General features: G+C 45.3%; 1 protein-coding gene across 1 annotated transcript in view; it reads left to right on the plus strand.

Moving 5' to 3' along the window:
- Positions 1 to 13,418, plus strand: part of IPO9 (importin 9) — a 42,111-nt gene that overhangs the window by 18,093 nt on the left and 10,600 nt on the right. Inside the window, exons 8-17 of the mRNA XM_051639120.1 lie at positions 1,311 to 1,411; positions 2,970 to 3,028; positions 3,565 to 3,716; positions 4,453 to 4,551; positions 4,691 to 4,797; positions 5,910 to 6,049; positions 9,117 to 9,276; positions 10,608 to 10,834; positions 11,045 to 11,193; positions 12,098 to 12,226. Of these exons, the coding sequence (XP_051495080.1) occupies positions 1,311 to 1,411; positions 2,970 to 3,028; positions 3,565 to 3,716; positions 4,453 to 4,551; positions 4,691 to 4,797; positions 5,910 to 6,049; positions 9,117 to 9,276; positions 10,608 to 10,834; positions 11,045 to 11,193; positions 12,098 to 12,226 (1,323 nt within the window). The remainder of the gene's footprint in view (positions 1 to 1,310; positions 1,412 to 2,969; positions 3,029 to 3,564; positions 3,717 to 4,452; positions 4,552 to 4,690; positions 4,798 to 5,909; positions 6,050 to 9,116; positions 9,277 to 10,607; positions 10,835 to 11,044; positions 11,194 to 12,097; positions 12,227 to 13,418) is intronic.

Genomic DNA, 13,418 nt, shown 5'->3' on the forward strand with positions numbered 1-13,418 from the left:
CCAGATGATACTACAAGCTTTTTATCCAGATTTGGGGATTCCTTCTTGTCTAAAGACACAAGTAGGAAGTGAAAAGAGACTTTGATACAGAGTGACTTTAAGGAGCTGCAAAGCTATGAGTGGAGCTGTCGTTGAATGTTTGCTTGTGGAACAGCTGGGAGGGGCCCAGGAGCTGTGGTGCTGCCCCCCCAGCCGTGGTTTCAGTGAGCCTGGGTGGTGACTCTTGCCTTGGCCATTAAACATCCTGCTTGGGGAGCAGCTTGGCTTTGAAGGGAGATGATCATTGCTTTCTTAGAGGATTTAATACATGGTGGAGCAGTACATGGGGGCTGACGGGAGATCTGTGAAACAGTTCTCTTAACTCAAACAAGCAGTGCAGGTTGGCAGGATGAAAGGCCAGGGGTTGAAACACAGCATTTGTGAGTTCTCCACTTTGCTACAACGCAAGTCTTTAAAAAAAGAGCACTCTCTTCTGTCAAATGTTGTGTTTCAACCTTCAGCCTTCTGTTGTTAGAACTGCTGAGCTGTTGAGCTGAAAAGCTCACTTACCACTCCAGCAGTGCTTCTCGCAAGGTTGTGTTGGCATGTAGCTTAGCAAAACTGCCACGGGCTTCATTAGCAATGAGATATGGAACCCATATAAGATAACTGGAGCTCTGTCCCTGCAGGAGGAGACAGTGTCTGTTTGGGGGAGTGAGCATTTGCTGGCTCCTGGAGGATCCCAGAAGTGGCAAGTGTCAGTGAAAGGGCTCCCCTAAACCAGGGTGATCAGCTTCAGGAAACCCCAGGCACAATCTGCTGTAGAGCTGCTGTGCTGGCAGAGCTGCTTGTGTCTGCAGCTGAAATGGGAGAGGGAATTGCTCTGGATGGGTGTTTTCATCTGCTGCTATTCCCTGGATGTGCAAATGGATGTTGTTTGCATGTGTAGGAGCTCGGGAAGTAGGCTGTGGTCTGCTTTCTCTTGATATTGGAGTTGATTTTCCGGGACAAGATAGCTTCCAGGTGGCGGTGGTGTCCAGACAGTGCTGCGCAGCGCTGCACTTCTGACTAGGAGTCTGTCCACCAAATAATTGCTTTCTCTTCATTTCCAGAGTTGTGCATCTTGTGTTATTCCTTTGCTTCCCTGCAATAGACCAAATATGAAAAGAGGTGTGAGAGTTTGTGCAAGAGAGGGGACTGCTTGGTCAGAAGTGAGGGGAGGAGACCTTGGGCTGTCTCAGTTGTTAATGAGACACCAGCCTGTACTTTCTGTGTTTGTTGATGGTTTTCCCCCATTTCACTTCTGACTGATTTTTTTTCTTTTTTTCCAGGCTGTGACAGCACTTGTGAAAAACTACCCAAAGCACATGGTGTCCTCCATGCAGCAGATCCTTCCCATTGTCTGGAACACCCTTACAGAAAGTGCTGCCTTATATCTTTTGTGGGGAGTGGTTTTAACTGAAATAGAGCAAGATAAACACACCATCAACCTGAACACAGCTGAAGAGCATGGCACAAGGGGTAGTGACAGACAGCAAAGGCATCTGTGGGTGGATGTGCCAGATAGTTCTGTCAGTCAGCCCCACTATGACTCTTTTAGCTTAAACATCAGTTACAATGAATGATGTGGTGTCCCGTGTTACACTGGCTGTAGAGTTGTGTCCAGTCTCTGTACTGGTTTTGGTGCTATTTGGTGAAAATTGTCTTCTTAGAAAAGATGTCACAATGTAAGGGCTTCAGGTAAAGGAGAATCTACACTGTCCCTTGCTGCAGGAGTGCCAGTGGTTGGTTACAATCACTGCTGCAGTTGATTTGCCTTTGGAATGTTGTAACAGTCAGTACTCCACAAACAGCCCTGCTAGAGGACTTCTGCTGGTGGTTTGCCCAGTACTTGCAAACTGAAAAGTCAAATCTTTCCATATTGTTAATCCAAAGTTGCTTTTTACCCTTGTATAACCAGACAGTAATTGTTGAAATACTGAGTCTTCTTGCTGCTATTTCTGAATTTTGGTATGAACAGCAGAAGTGGACACTGTTGTGATAACAGCATAAGGCTTGACTCAGCTTTTTCTCTAATTGAATGAAACTGTTCTCCTGGAGATCAGAGATCTAGACCTTCTCTCAAGGCTGTCTGCATAGTCCTGTGTGTCAGAATCCTGTTACACTGGGTGATAGGCTCTTGTAGAGTGAAAGTGGGCAGGGAGAACATAAAAGTAGCTTTAGTTTTGGTGCAAGTAGAGGTTGTCTAGTTTCAAGCTCAGCTGCTCTTTGGGATTTTGTTTGTTTTCTTAAGACAGCTGTTGAAATACAGGGAGCTGTTTGTTGAATTGTTGATAGTGCATGTCTCCCTCTCCTGACCTGACTCCCACTGCACTCCTGCTGGCAGCTGAGCTGACAAAATAGTTTTTTGTTTGCAAATGGGGAGAGTCTTGTCCTTCCTTCCCTTGGAATGGCTCTGGCATTTGTTGGACCTTCCATTCACCATCCCCAAAGCAACCTCCTTCTTCTTCACCTCCAGGTTAGTTTTCTGCCACTTCCCAGAGTTTGAGGCTCGGGGAGAAGCCTTAGGGGAGGAAGAGCCAACATAAGGCAGCACATGGGTTCATGACTTGATCCTCACCCTTTGGCAGCAGCAAAGTGTGAATTGATTCCTTGTCCAAGCCAGGGTGAGGCTGAGGGTTCTGTTCTTGCTGAGTTTTAGCATAAATAAAGTTTGGGGTTCCCTTGGAGGATTTGGTTTAAGTGAACCAAATGATCTAAAAGATGTACTAGAGTGATGTGGAAGTGGTGTGTGAAAGTGGTCTTTGAAGCTGAGTAATGCACAAAGCTCCTGGGCCTTGTCTCTGGAACACAGGGATGTGAGTAAGGTCAGAGTTTTTTTCAAGATAGAGAACTTCTGTAGTTATTAGGAATTTTAAGATAGGAACAGATTAATTCCTAAGTAGATGCCGTTTTTCAGAAACATACATATTTACTTTAACTTCATCCACTTATGTGAGAACAGAAGTAAATTACACAGAAGAGGTGGAGGACCCTGTGGATTCTGATGGTAAGAACTTGCTAAACTGCACTTCTGCTTTCCCTTTTGAAGAGGAATGGACTTAGCTCAATAGTATTTTTGTCAAAATACTGTTGTCCTACACTATAGGACATCCTGCTTAAAGGTACATTTATGGTGTTAGAGCAGTTTCCATTGCTTCTTTGCAACTTGCTTGTGATTGTGATCAATGAAGCTGTGCTTTCTAGTGTCCCAGGGAGCGAGTCCTGCAATAATTTTGAGCTATAAGTAATGGGACAAAAGAAAAAAGGTTTCTAGGTTGAGCTTGATCAAGTTTTAATGAGGGGTGGGAAGAGAGCAGGAAGTGGTGAGGTCAGACATCCTGGGGCTGCTGCTGCCCTCCCAAGCCCAGGAGAAAGAATATACATCTTGTAAGACAAGCTGACAGTTTGTAATTATATTTGACACCCATTTGTACCTGTCTACATGTTAGTAAAGTCACTCATGGGTTTTGTTCTCACATGTGCCCTTCTGGTTTTTGGCATATTCAGCCATGTTCTTTTTTTTCCCCCCACTTCTTTGTTCAGGTGAAGTATTGGGCTTTGAAAATCTGGTGTTCAGCATATTTGAATTTGTTCATGCCTTGTTGGAGAACAACAAATTTAAGAGCACAGTGAAGAAGGCTTTGCCAGAGCTGATCTATTACATACTCCTTTACATGCAGATCACAGAGGAGCAGGTGAGCCCATTTGTCTTGTGTAGGAAGCAAATGAGATGACAACAACTGATGTCCTAGGAAGAATTTCAGTGTGTGGAAGCTGCTGGGATCTGTTTTGTCACTTTGCTGTGTCAGGAGTTAGGACAATAGCATCCAGAGGTTCCTACATGGCGCAACGTGGACAGCAGATCATAGGACCATGGAGTGGTTTGGGTTAGAGGGACCTTAAAGATCATCCAGTCCAACCCCCTGCTGAAAATTAGGATTATCATGCTGAAAGGGACACCCAGTTTTCTGTGATGGTGAAAAGATTGAGCTGGTAGTGTGAAATAATTTGTACCAAAATTCTGCAGGGCTCCTGGCCTGCCAAGCCTGATAGCCATCTTTGTCTCCTGTTCAGGCAGGCATGCATCAAAACAGACACTCTGGTTAAAGATTCCTCTGCTTCTCCCATTCCTCATCTATTAATAAAACTCTAACATTAGTTCCAGGTCAGTCATTAGTTCTTTCAAATTCTGACCTCAAATGTGGAGCAGAAGAGCAAAATGAGCCCAGAACAGAGAAGATCTTTTCAAAGGTTTCTTTCATAGACTCTCAAAAAAATCAGTTGGAGATGACAACTTCTTATGGCAGAGAAAGCTTCTGAAAGGAGTTTTGCAAGACTGAGGTTACTGGGAACAGCCAAGCTTCCTTTTACCCTTGTTGTTCTGAATTTGTCACCCACCCCCCTGTCCTTCACGTCTCCTTTCTGTTTTAGATCAAAGTTTGGACTGCAAATCCACAGCAGTTTGTGGAGGATGAAGATGATGATACTTTTTCCTATACAGTGAGGATTGCTGCCCAGGATCTGCTGCTGGTAGGGATTGTGTTCCACCTTTAGATGGAACCAAAACAACAGTAACAAATAATAAATCTAGCTTTGTGTAGGGCACTTGGAGAAAAGGCCAGCTTTTAAGAATCTGTATCAATAAGTGTTATCATTTCCTTCTGTGCAGGCTGTGGCTGCTGATTTCCAGAATGAGAGTGCAACTGCTTTGGCTGCAGCGGCTACGAGACATTTACAAGAAGCTGAGCAGGCTAAAAACAATGGTGCTGAGCACTGGTGAGGGGCTGGGGCAGCAGGGAACCACACTGTGGATGGCAAAGCCCTTTTGCACCACTGGTGGAGCACAATTTAGTCACGTTTTTTTAGTGACGTTGCTGCTGATGGACAAGGGTGAAATTGGAGAGCTCTGATTAGAAGAAGAAAGCGGAAGTGCAGCAGTTGAGCTAGATGATGGAATCTTCATGAGGAATACTCTCAGCAATTCCTAGCACCAGCTGGCTATCCCCAGGCTCCCTCCCTCCAGGCCCTGACAATTCCTTAAAACATATCCTTGGAAGCCATAACTAGTTATAGGCAAGCTGAAGATAAACTGGCAATACTTCCACTTTTTGTTCAATTGACTGAGCTCAAAATTTCAGGCATCCCTTCTCCCTGATGTGAAGAAGAGGTTCAGGTTCTGTCTGCAGATGTAGGTGTTCAATTGAGAATTTGAAAATTGCAGGTTTTAGTGTCACATGAGAATAGGAGGAAAAAGCTCAACTACAAGAGTACCCACTTGCAATTCCATAACTATTCCCTTTTGGTTTTACAGTGCATTAGTTGAGCATTTGTGTTTGTTTTGAATACTAGTGTCAGAGTAGCCACACTGCACAGTGAGCAGCAACTGAATGTCAGAGAACTCTGACATTGAGTCCCTGTCTGCCTTAATTGTGACAAGCCTTAAAGTAGGTTATTTGCATTTGTCCGTAACTTACTTCATTATCATTAACAAAACCTAATGCAAAAATACACATTTTCAAGCCTTTAATGTCCTGGGTATCACAGTGCTTCTGCACTCAAGTAAGGCACAGCTGGAGGTGGAGCCTTAGTAGAGAAATCTCATTTGTTTTTTTTTTATTATGGGAACAAAATTGGTACAACTTTGTAACAATTATTCAACCAACATTTTAGGAAGTGATTGAGGGTGCCGTCTCTCCTGGGTGAGTTACAAAGTCCCAGCTTTGCAAATACTGATTTCTTTCTGGCCCTTTTAAAATTCTCTGCTTTGGGATGAACAAAATAGTTGTGATATCTTAGGCCAACAAATGTGTAGTTTCATTTCAGATTGTTGTTTATTTATAGAGGCAGTGTTTGGGGAAGAACATCAAGACATCTAAATTCTTTTGCAGGTGGAAAATACATGAAGCTTGTATGCTGGCCTTGGGCTCTGTGAAGTCTATTATTACAGACAGTGTGAAGAATGGCAGGATACATTTTGATATGCATGGGTTCCTGACAAATGTTGTTCTTGCAGACCTCAACCTTTCAGGTACGTTGGCCCTTGCCATAACTCAGAGTAACTATTGAGAGCCAGAACTTGGGAATCTCTCACAAACAAAAATGTCTGATGAATCAGGCTCCTGTGTGCATGTGGTGGTGTAATGTGCAGTTGTGCACATTGTACACATGGAAATGCATACATCTTCTCTCATGAGTTCCTCCCCCTCTGCCCTGGTGAGGTCCTGTCTGGAGAACTGCATCCAGTTCTAGGCTCCCCAGTTCATGAAGGACAAGGAGCTACTGGAGAGAGTCCAGGGCAGGGCCACCAAGTGCTGAGGGGACTGGAGCACCTGCCTGTGAGGAAAGGCTGGGAGAGCTGGGGCTGTTAAGCTGCAGAGGAGGAGACTGAGGGGGGATCTCATCAACCCTCACCAATATCTCCAGGGGGTGTCAGCAGGATGGGGCCAGACTCTTCCCAGCAGTGTTGTTTTGACAGTTGGACTTGATGATCTTCAAGGCCCTTTCCAACCAGGATGATTCTGTGATTCTGTGCCCAGTGACAGGCAAGGGGCAATGGGCACAAACTGGAGCACAGGAGGTTCCAGCTGAACATAATGAAAAATCTTTGTTGTGAGGGTGACAGAGCCCTGGGACAGGCTGCCCAGGGAGGTGCTGGAGTCTCCTTCTCTGGAAACATTCCAAACCCATGTGTGTTCATGTGGGATCTGCTGTAGGTGACTCTGCTCTAGCAGGTGGGCTTGGACTAGATGATCTCCAGAGGTTCCTTCCAACCCTGACCACTCTGTGACTCTGTATGTCTCTCTGACATGCTGCCAGGTCCTATGTAAGTGATTTCATTGTAAGACCCTCTGCCTTTGGTTGCAAAACACTGTTTTCTACCTTCCTGCCGGAGGGTAGAAGAAGCTGCAGGAGGACCTGGACAGGCTGGGATGAAATTCACCAAGGCCAAGTGCAGGACCCTGCACTTCGGCCACAGTCACTCCAGGCAGTGCTACAGACAGGGGAAGAGTGGCTGGAGAGCAGCCCAGCAGAGAACTGGGAGCACTGGTTGACAGCTTGTTGAACATGAGCCAGCAGTGTGCCCATGTGGCCCGGAAGGCCAATGGCATCCTGACTTGTATCAGGAATGGTGTGGCCAGCAGGAGCAGGGATGTGATTCTCCCCCTGTGCGCAGCACTGGGGAGGCCTCACCTCCAGTCCTGGGAGCAGCTCTGGGCCCCTCACTGCAAGAAAGATCTTGAGGTGCTGGAGCAGGGCCAGAGGAGAGCAATGAGGATGGTGAAGGGACCAGAAGGAAAGTCTTACGAGGAGAGGCTGAGGGAGCTGGGGTTGTTTAGCCTGGAGAAGAGGAGACTCATGGGGGACCTTCTCACTCTCTACAGCTCCCTGAAGGGAGGTTGTGCTCAGGTGGGGTCTGGGCTCTTCTCCCAGGAAACCAGTGACAGGACAAGAGGGCCTGGCCTGAACCTGCTCCGGGAGAGATTTAGGTTGGACATTAGGAAGCACTTTCTCATGGAGAGCGTGATCAGACATTGGAATGGACTGCCCAGGGAAGCGGTGGAGGCACCATCCCTGGATGTGTTCAAGGAAAGGCTGGATGTGGCACTTAGTGCCGTGGTCTGGCTCATGTGGTGGTGTCAGGTCATAGATGGACTTGAGGATCTTAAAGGTCTTTTCCAGCCTTGGTGATTCTGTGTTTCTGAATTCTTGAGCCTGGAGAGCGGGCAGATAGAAGAGAATTGTTTGGAGAACCTAGTGGGATGAAGCTGTGTTGTATCATTTTCTGGGAAGGTCACCAGCAGTGTTTAGCAAGCTTCAGAATTCCTGCAGCAACATCCCATCCCATTTAGTTTCCTGGGGCTGACACTGGTCATGGCAGATGAATTCAAATAATATTCCTAGCTGAGTGTGATCCTATTTTGGGATCTCTGCAGGCTACTGCTTTCTGTGTCATCTTAGATCGGTGTGCAGGCGAGTCCAAGGAGTTGTTGAAAGTCAGACCTCGAGAGTCCTTGCAAATAATTAGGATTTGAGAAGTTTAAGCCAGTAGGATCACTATTGGTGAGTCCATGTTAAGCTGTGTCAGTGCAGAAAAACAAATTGCTGGTGCTTTCAGCAGAGAAACATTTGTTTAGCCTGTTACAAAGAAGGTTTCTTCAGGTTTTGAGTTGATTTTGAATGAAGAGATAGTGTGCAGAGTGTGCAATCCATGTAAAAAACCAGCCTCAGCTGTTTAGATTTATTTGCACACATTCACATCTGTGGTGCTGGGTTGTAAATGAGCTGTTGTGCTTTAGAAGGAGCTGCTGGATTCAGTGCATGGATTGTTCTCAGAGGATGTTGGTTTAATGCTCAGTAATAGTGAAAAGACAAAGATATCTTGCTTTTTTATACTACTCATTTAGAAAACAAAGCTTTTCTCTTGCTTTGTATCTTGTGTGGAGTTGTTTATGTCTTCATATTAAATTAATACTTGCAGGAGTATAAATAATGGCAGTAAAGATGCTGAGAAATGGCATCATCTGCTTGAGGATAGCCTGAATAGATCAGGATACTTTTAGCCTGGAAAGGCAGGAGGGTTAAGTGTGATATAAGTGTAAGCAAGTGAGTAGAGAAGGAGAATTCACTATTTCTCTGGTGCTCTTGAACTTTCTGTGCTGTCATTACAAGGTGGTGACTGGAAACCAGGAAAGTAATCTACTAAAAATCCCTGTGCATGTGCTGAGCTTCTCTCATTCTTTCCCCGTAGCTTCTGCTCTTGGGGACAGAATATTGAGCTAGATGGGCAGGAGTCACTGCAAGAGCCTGCATTCTTTTCCCTTACTTCAGTTCTGATCATCACTAAAGCACGTATTGCTGGATTGGTGAACAAATTCAAGTTGAGGGAAGAAGTGCATTGTTGGGTTTTTTTAAAAACAATTAAGAAAATTAACTTTATTCTGCCCATAAATAAAAATTCTTCATATGCTTGCATACTGGTCTTCTGTCTTTCTTTTACTGGGATGATAACATTTTGGATAGTGGATGGAAGCAGCTGTAATTTGAAACTAATAAAAACTGCAATTAAACCTGCTGGGATTTTTGGTTTGTTTCAGTGTCTCCTTTTCTCCTGGGCCGTGCCCTCTGGGCTGCCAGCCGGTTCACAGTGGCCATGTCACCAGAGCTGATCCAGCAGTTCCTGCAGGCAACTGTCAGTGGGCTGCATGAAACCCAGCCTCCTTCTGTCCGAATCTCTGCAGTCAGAGCCATCTGGGGGTGAGTAAACCCTCAGATATTCCAAAGCTGCAAGATTAGGGGTGGTAGGGTGGATGGTTGGAATTGAGGATCTTGAAGGTCTTTTCTAACTTTGACAATTCTATGATAGGTGTCACAAATTACACTTCTAAAACTGGTATTTTAAAATACTGATAATATTTCTGTATAGCCTGTGGAAGTGTTTGCTTTGAATGCAATAGATGCAAAGTTAAAGAGTGAAAGCAAGCAGGTTCAAAATAGAATAGGACAACTTTTAGGACAAGAGGAAATGGGGTTGAGTTGCACCTAGGGAGGTTCAGATTGGTTATTAGGAAAAATTTCTTCACAGAAAGAGTGGTGAGGCCTTGGAACAGGCTGCCCAGGGAGGTGGTGGAGGCACCATCCCTGGAGGTGTTCAAAAAACAGGTAGACATGGTGTTTCAGCAGATGGTTTAGTGGTTAGGGGGTTGTAGGGCAGGTGGTTGGACTTGATGATTTTGAAGGTCTTTTCCAACCTGGGTGGTGATTCTATTATTCTGTAACTCTAATGAGGAATGTGACATTGAGATACAAGGTTGACTATGATAAAATGTTCTAATCGATACAGTCCTGAAGAGAAGTAGAACTACAGAGTGATGGAAAGTGTGAAAATGAAACCCAGATTGCTCCTGTTCAGTCACAGGGATGGCTGATGGCTTTGTGGGCTGGTGGAGCAAATCACAAAAAGGAATGTTTGTAGTGGGGTGGTGCTGGCATCCTGTTTTTGCAAGTAAGTTGCAAGAATAAAAAGAGAATATCTGCTGGATTGATTTTCATGTGAAAAATGAACTGTAGTTTAAAATAAACACACAAAAACCCCCACAAAAAACAGGCTATTCTTCCCCTCCTCCAAAACCACCTTGTCCTCTGTTTGCACAGAAATGGTGAGTAAAGGCAGATACTTACAACTTGCTTATTCCTGAAATTGTTTTTTGTCTTCCCTAGCTCACTTGTAGAACATGGTGATTAAAGACATTGTGGGCAGTGAGTCTCTCTCTCAGACTGTTCTTTCCCCAAGGTTTTTCTTCAGGGGTGAGCAGCTCTTAAGAGAGAACTTTTACTGAGAAGCAGTGAAAACTTTTACCATCACTTGGCTCAACTCTGCTTTTGCAAACCATTGGGGATAGAATGAGGAGGAAAGGCAGCTGAGCTGTTGAGAGACAAAAGCATCCTAGTCTGATGGGGAAAAGTCCTAGAGGAGGGAAATTCAGGAAGAAGAGAATGGGGTGAAATACAACCCCTTATGTATTATCTAGTGTTAAAAGGATTCATCACTTTAATATGTATTTTTATGTCACAAATTCCTTGTCTAGCTACTGTGACCAGCTGAAGATCTCTGAGAGCACCCACGTGTTGCAGCCTTTCCTCCCCAGCATTCTTGATGGACTGATCCACTTGGCAACCCAGTTCAGCTCAGAGGTGCTAAACCTGGTGATGGAGACACTCTGCATTGTCTGCACGGTCGACCCAGCGTTCACAGCCAGCGTGGAGAACAAAATCTGCCCCTTCACCATTGCAATCTTCTTGAAGTACAGTAATGGTATGTGTTCCAGGTAGATTCTCAAAGCACAGCTGGTTTTGCTTCTGAATCCTGGTGCTGAAAACGTAAGAAATGATAGTTAAAAGAACATCTCTTCATTCCAAGGTAAAGCAAGATGGGAAACTTGCTGCTTTGCCTGGTTGAAATAGTGGTAGCAAAACTTGAGATGTTTGTTAGTACGTTGTAGTAAATGCTGCTTTCTCTCTCCAGATCCAGTTGTTGCTTCTCTTGCCCAAGATATCTTTAAGGAGCTAGCTCAGATAGAAGCCTGCCAGGGTCCAATGCAGATGAGGCTAATACCAACTCTTGTCAGCATCATGCAGGCCCCTGCTGACAAGATCCCAGCAGGGCTTTGTGCAGTAAGTGCTACAGTGATGTGGGCTTGGCTGGAGATGTTCCCTGTTCTGTAACCAATGCTGGCTGGTCTGCAAGGAGCAGGAAGGTTTTCTTAAATGGCTTTGGAACAATGACTTTGGTCATTGGTGGAGGTTTCATTGTGGAAAGAAGGCATACTGCACGTGGGGGGACATACTTCCAAAAGTTAACTTTAAACTGTTCCTCTGGCCTTCTTCTGGTCTCTGCAGTGTATCCCTAGTCGTTCTGCTTTGACAAAGCCATCTTTCACCACTAACAGTCCCTCTTTGGTGGAATGTTCTCCAGCAGGGTGCACAGCAATTCCTTGCACATTCTTCTGAGGCTTTTTCTGATTTATATGTCACATATGTGTAAATTGCTGGAGATTTTACAGGTTTGTCCTCTTTATAAAAAGTCAGCTTATAAAAGTTAAGGCATTGACTGGGTAGATTGATTGTATTAAATTTAAACCCATAAACATCTTTATCGTTATGCTTATCTTCCTTTTGATTAGAATGACTGTAATAATTGCTCATGGACAATTAGAATAAATTTAAATCAATATAAATAACATGGAACAAGTCAGCTGAAACAGTTCTCTGGCTGTACTGATTAGCATGCATCAGGGTACCCTGAAATTGTTTACTGTCTTTAAGTGGTTACACTGCTTCTAACGTTTGAGCTGCCTTGGGAACCTCTGCAGTGCACACGTGTGTCCATGTCACATACAGGGATCCCTGGGTTCATGCTCCAAGGTGCTCTGGTTTCAAAAATGTCCTAGGCTTTATAATCAGATGTGGTGGAGTACTGGCTCACATCCCCTCATGGCTTTGGACCAGTGGAGGGTGGTGCTGACAGCCTGCTGTGGCTGCTGCTGTGACACTGCATCTGTTTGTGTTTTCCTTTCAGACTTCTATTGATATCTTGACCACAGTTGTCAGGAATACAAAACCTCCTCTGTCCCAGCTCCTCATCTGTCAAGCATTCCCTGCAGTAGCTCAGTGCAGCTTGAACACAGATGACAATGCTACCATGCAGGTAACACTGTGGGGTGGTAAGGATTGCAGGGCTGTGCGAGTCCCAGAGGGGTGACCAAGTGAGACAGGTGACATGGCCTTTGAGGGAGCCCAGGCTTTGCTTGCCAGAAGCAGTATCAGCAGCTCCTCAGGAGTCTCTGCCACCTCCAGTGTATCATGGAAGAACTGCTGATAAACAGCCTGCAGTGACTCCTGTTGATCATTCCTCAGTTTGGAGGACTGGAGTGACTGAAGCAGCAGCCTTCCTTCTTTTTCTTCCCACTCATTCAGGTGGGAAGAGGAGGGCAAAGTTATTTTTGATTGAGCCGGGCATGGGATGGAAGGAGAGCAAGACTTCATCTCAGACAGCAGTACTGTCTGAGCTGTGCTTGTCCTCTACTCTTTCCTGTGCTGACTTTAGTCTATTTAAGCATGAAAGAAAAAGCATCAGAGGGTGCAGGGTGCCTTGTCATTCCATCTCCTAGCTGGCATATAAACAATACAGCTGGCTTCATTCCTCACATAAGGACTTTGTAGTGCCAGCTGCCCTTTGCCGTGTGAACACAGACCAGAAATTACTTTCCCTAAACAACGTATCAGTAAGGACAGGTTGCAGACCAGATAAAAGTGGTTGGAGACCAGCATTCTGGTTGCTCTGTTGGTCTTTGTTTTAAGAAAGAATTGAAAATGATTGGGTTGTGTTTTGTTCATGCTACACTCTGCTGTCTTCATCTCTCACTTGTTAGAGTGTCTTGGAATTTCTCCAAGTAACAAGACTGGCACAAAACTGCAGCTACTTCAGGTTGTCTTTGTATTTACTGGGTGCTTAGAGTCCTAGAGTGGTCAGGGTTGGAAGGAACCTCTGGAGATCATCTAGTCCAACCCCCTGCTAGATCCCACATGAACACACATGGGTTTGGAATGTTTCCAGAGAAGGAGACTCCAGCACCTCCCTGGGCAGCCTGTCCCAGGGCTCTGTCACCCTCACAACAAAGAGATTTTTCCTCATGTTCAGCTGGAACCTCCTGTGCTCCAGTTTGTGCCCACTGCCCCTTGTCCTGTCACTGGGCACTGCTGAGCAGAGTCTGGCCCCATCCTGCTGACACCCCTGGAGATATTGGTGAGGGTTGATGAGATCCCCCCTCAGTCTCCTCCTCTCCAGCTGAACAGCCCCAGCTCTCCCAGCCTTTCCTCACAGGCAGGTGCTCCAGTCC

This window comes from Apus apus, chromosome 23 (genome assembly GCF_020740795.1).
Source record: "Apus apus isolate bApuApu2 chromosome 23, bApuApu2.pri.cur, whole genome shotgun sequence".
Classification (NCBI taxonomy): domain Eukaryota; kingdom Metazoa; phylum Chordata; class Aves; order Apodiformes; family Apodidae; genus Apus; species Apus apus.